This window comes from Helobdella robusta, assembly GCF_000326865.2.
Source record: "Helobdella robusta unplaced genomic scaffold HELROscaffold_5, whole genome shotgun sequence".
NCBI classification, from domain to species: domain Eukaryota; kingdom Metazoa; phylum Annelida; class Clitellata; order Rhynchobdellida; family Glossiphoniidae; genus Helobdella; species Helobdella robusta.
Window position 1 is genome coordinate 5,534,622 of NW_008705254.1, and position 5,203 is coordinate 5,539,824.

General features: G+C 37.8%; 1 protein-coding gene across 1 annotated transcript in view; it reads left to right on the plus strand.

Moving 5' to 3' along the window:
- The window catches only part of HELRODRAFT_156036 (hypothetical protein), a gene marked incomplete at both ends in the record, with an annotated part of 11,617 nt that extends 6,620 nt beyond the window's left edge, over positions 1-4,997 (plus strand). The window contains 10 exons of the mRNA XM_009027503.1: positions 1,040-1,442; positions 1,599-1,600; positions 1,728-1,894; positions 2,123-2,188; positions 2,383-2,528; positions 2,825-2,989; positions 3,419-3,568; positions 3,888-3,969; positions 4,152-4,372; positions 4,905-4,997. Of these exons, the coding sequence (XP_009025751.1) occupies positions 1,040-1,442; positions 1,599-1,600; positions 1,728-1,894; positions 2,123-2,188; positions 2,383-2,528; positions 2,825-2,989; positions 3,419-3,568; positions 3,888-3,969; positions 4,152-4,372; positions 4,905-4,997 (1,495 nt within the window). The remainder of the gene's footprint in view (positions 1-1,039; positions 1,443-1,598; positions 1,601-1,727; positions 1,895-2,122; positions 2,189-2,382; positions 2,529-2,824; positions 2,990-3,418; positions 3,569-3,887; positions 3,970-4,151; positions 4,373-4,904) is intronic.
- Between the last annotated feature and the right edge of the window lie 206 nt (positions 4,998-5,203).

Sequence of the window (5,203 nt, forward strand, 5' to 3'; positions counted from 1 at the left end):
GATGGATTGTTGGTAGGAAAGAAAGGAGGAATGAATGAATGAATGAATGTATGGATAGATAGATAGATAGATAGATAGATAGATAGATAGATAGATAGATAGATAGATAGATAGATAGATAGATAGATAGATAGATAGATAGATAGATAGATAGATAGATAGATAGATAGATAGATAGATAGATAGATAGATAGATAGATAGATAGATAGATAGATAGATAGATAGATAGATAGATAGATAGATAGATAGATAGATAGATAGATAGATAGATAGATAGATAGATAGATAGATAGATAGATAGATAGATAGATAGATAGATAGATAGATAGATAGATAGATAGATAGATAGATAGATAGATAGATAGATAGATAGATAGATAGATAGATAGATAGATAGATAGATAGATAGATAGATAGATAGATAGATAGATAGATAGATAGATAGATGAATAAATGGTTGGAAGGGTGAATGAATGAATGAATGAATGAATGAATGAATGAATGAATGAATGAATGAATGAATGAATGAATGGACTCTAATATTTTTAGTCAACTTATGTTTTTGCCTGCCTATTTTTATTTTGCAATTTTCAGATATGTTCCAAACATTGAAACAAAAGTCTTAATTTGTTAAGTTGTTTCGTCATTCTTTGTGTGCGTTCTTTTGAGTTTCATTCCATTTTTACCACCAATCCTCTTTACATTTCAGTTAACGTTGTTCATATTTTGTTGCCAGTGTTTGTTTGTTTCGTTTGATCTTTTTCATGCAGTTCGCAACACGCCCTATGAATATGCTGGGAATATTTTTTGTGAAATTTTATTTTAGCATTTTTATTTTGTGCGTGTGTTATGAAAGCTTCATCTCATATTTATTTATTTAACTTATATACAGATGAGCGAATGAATGAATGAATGAATTAATGAATGAATGAATGGACAGATGGATGGATGGATGATAGAAGGATATACTTATTATTTCGAACAGAAAACAGAGTCTAGTCCTGATAACATGCCCAGCAACAACAATCGCCCTAACAGCAACGTCAACAGCAACATGCAGCCACCAGTAGTGGCCGAACGTCGTCGCGTGCAATCGGGAGGAGGGTCACAGCAGGTGCCAGCTGGACAGCCCCTTCGACGACCCAACAAAGATGACGTCACGCCGCCACTGGCCTCCCAGTCTAACCGCATATCTTACCCTAATCATCAACAGCTTCAACAACACCAACAACATCGTCAACAGCAGCAGCAGCAGCTCTCTGGAGTCCTTCCAGATCTCCTGCCCCCTCAAATCCCACCCAAGGCAGTTCCGAGGTCGGGCGAGGGCGTGACAAGAACAGAGCGTCCCCTGCCTCCAATCATTGTTGGCGATGATGATGCCGATGAAGTTGTTGGCGGTAGTGGTGGTAGTGGCGGTGGTGGTGGTGGTAACCGCTTGCAGGTTTGTTTGTCTGTTGTACGTTCTTTATTCGTATTGCAGTGTAAAATGCTGCTGTATGATTTTGAGTTTAAATCTTAGTTAGGATTGACTGCCGGCGATTGTGGCTATATGCTTTGTTTTTGCTCTTGAAAACAACTTTCACAACACATTTGAAAGACGTCACGTTCACGCTCAATAATATATCGCCTTTTTGACACTAACACTTGTTCATTGCCACTTTACGAACCTGACTCCACAGAAATCGACGAACAGCAACAACATTCATTCAACCCGCGAAGACGACAGTGAGAATTTCGTACCTTACGGTTTCGGCAGTGGCAACGGGGCGGTCAAGGTGAGCTTGACCCCGGCAGCCCAGAACAGCGGGCTAGCAGGGGGGGAGGATGAGGCACCAGAAATTAGGAAGTACAAAAAGAAGTTCAATTCTGATATTTTGTGCGCAGCCCTGTGGGGTACGTGCGGTTCAGTTTTTTTTTCATTTTTATTTTACCGTGTAAGAGAATTTTTAAACAAATATTTAGGCTTTACTGATTTTTTTCGTCTTTTTGTCTGTTAAGAAACATTTTTTAAGTTAATATTCTAACAACATTTGTTCATTAGATTCTGTAATTTCGTTTAAGTAGTTATTTAAAATTAGCGGAATTTTGCTAGTGATCCAATTTGTGTTGACTCCCACAAAGGTGTGAATCTGTTGATCGGGACTGAGAATGGCCTCATGCTACTGGACAGAAGTGGACAAGGAAAAGGTACGCTGACGTAATTAGTGACGTCATAATCACCACTATATTTATTCATCCATCCATTCATTTACTCATTCATTTACAGTCATTTATTTGTTCATTCATCTGTCCACTACTCAATCATTTATCCATTCATTCATTCATTCATTTATTCATTCATTCATTCATTCATTTATTCCTCCTCTCTGTAAATTTTTCAGTCTACCAGTTGATATCGAGGCGACGTTTCCAGCAGATGGAAGTCCTGGAGGGCCAGAACATCTTGGTCACTGTATCCGGGAAGAAGAATAAAATTAGGGTCTACTATCTTTCATGGCTGAAGACTAAGATACTCAAAACTGAAGGGGTGAGTTAGTTGGCTGGAATGAATGAATGAATGAATGAATGAATGAATGAATGAATGAATGAATGAATGAATGAATGAATGAATGAATGAATGGATGAATGACTGGATGAATAAACAAATAGTCTTTTGGTCGGCTGGTTTGTTATCTGGTTGACTGATCGATTATTTTCATTAGCTCTTCGTGATATTGAATGAGTTGCAGCTTTAAATTGTAAAACATTTCAACAATTTCGTTGAATATTTTTCGTTGGTTATTAAATGAAAGCAAGGTTTGAAACGTAAATTGGTCGTAACAGGGCGATAAAAAGGCCGGCTTCATGGTGGTTGGCGACCTCGAGGAATGCGTCCACTTCAAAATTGTCAAGTACGAAAGGATCAAATTCATCGTCGTGGCCGTCAAAGATTCCGTCGAAATTTATGCTTGGGCCCCCAAACCTTACCATAAGTTCATGGCTTTCAAGGTCAGTCAGTCTCTACTCTGTATGGATTGGTAGTGTAGTGGTTAACCTGTCTGGCACTGCTGTTGCAGCGATTGGTTTCGAATGCCAGGAGACCCCAACCTGTCAAGCACATGCGTTGAGTGTTGTGTGAAATGCACTGATACACGTGTGTGCGTGTGTGTTTGTGTGTTTAATTGTTGTAAACTCTGAGAGGAATGCTTGAGAGGATTGTAGAAAAAAACATTTAATGTCATTTTTACTGATGTTGTTTTAAAAATGTTTTCATAATATCTATGGTGATAGGTTGTTGGTGGTGATTTGTAACTATGTTAATGTTTTTCAACACTATGTATTCACTCTATTTTTATTATTATTATTATCGTTGTTATTTTAATATTTTTATTGTTACATTTCTTAAATGTGTTAGTTTAATATTGACTGTCTCTTTAGGCCTTTCCATTTCTGCCCGATGTTCCTCTACTGGTTGACCTGACCATAGAGGAAGGTCAAAGGTTAAAGGTCATTTACGGCTCGAATAGGGGTTTCCATAAGATCGATCTCGATAGTTCAACTGTTACAGACATCTACGTTCCTCACCTCGTTAGATTTGAAGTTTTTTTTTATCTCTCTGTCTGTTTGTCTGTGTCAGTTCGTCTGTCCGTCTGTGTGTTTATTTATTTTTCTCCTAGTCTGTTTGTATGTCTGTATGCAATTTTTATGTTTGTATGTTATGTTTGTATGTAATTTGTTTGTCCGACCGTTACGATGTTGGTTTTCATTGTCGTTTTAGTGCTTGTTAAGAGAGATCCGATCATTCGCTTATTATTCCTGTTGACGTTACTATTTTAAATGTCTATCATATTGTACCACATTGAATGACCTACACACACACGTCCACATTCCACATCCACCCACGCAGACAACAACAACGACCCTGACCCCGCAAGCAATCGTCATCCTCCCCTCTGGCAATGGCATGAACCTTCTACTCTGTTATGACAGTGAGTAGACATGTAATCTTAATTTCTATCTGCTCACTCATTCATTCATTCAATCAATTACTAATTAATTCATTAGTTAAAGTTATGCGTGATTCACAATGGTAATGATTGGTTAGTTAGCTACTTAATTAAATGAATGCAAATTTGATATCCACCCCCAAATTAACCCCACTTTAATCCAGACGAGGGCGTCTACATAGACACGGACGGTAACCTAACGAAGAATGTCATACTCCAATGGGGTGAAATGCCCTCCTCGATAGCCTACATAAGCACGGGTCAGATTATGGGGTGGGGTCAAAAGGCCATCGAAATTAGGTCAGCGGAAACGGGTCATTTGGATGGGGTCTTTATGCATAAGAGGGATCAGAAATTGAAATTTTTGTGTGAGCGGAATGACAAGGTAGTGATTTTTTTTTTTAATTTTTTTAGTTTTGATATTTTCGTTAACTATGAGATTAACTTTTTACCATTTAGGTGATTTTTTCTTCCTTTCTTTCTCTGTCTGTCTATCTATCTATCTATCTATCTATCTATCTATCTATCTATCTATCTATCTATCTATCTATCTATCTATCTATCTATCTATCTATCTATCTATCTATCTATCTATCTATCTATCTATCTATCTATCTATCTATCTATCTATCTATCTATCTATCTATCTATCTATCTATCTATCTATCTATCTATCTATCTACTACCTGCCTGCCTGCCTGCCTGCCTGCCTGCCTGCCTGCCTGCCTGCCTGCCTGCCTGCCTGCCTGCCTGCCTGCCTGCCTGCCTGCCTGCCTGCCTGCCTGCCTGCCTGCCTGCCTGCCTGCCTGCCTGCCTGCCTGCCTACCTACCTACCTATCTATCTTTCTTTCTATCTATCTATCTATCTTTCTATCTATCTCTAATTAATTAATGACTGTTTGGCTTTTTTTCCCAAGGTGTTTTTTACGTCGATAAAGAGTGGATCATCTTGCCAGATTTACTTCATGACTCTCAACCAGCTAATAATGCAGGGCTTGCATAACTTATGAATAGTTTTATGTAATAATAAACTTATTTAATCATTCATTCATTCATTCATTCATTCATTCATTCATTCATTCATTCATTCATTCATTCATTCATTCATTCATTCATTCATTCATTCATTACTCTTTTATACACACACATATACACCTATGTATGTGTGTGTTTCTATGTATTTGTATGTCTGTTTGTCTGTTTGTCTGTGCGCGCG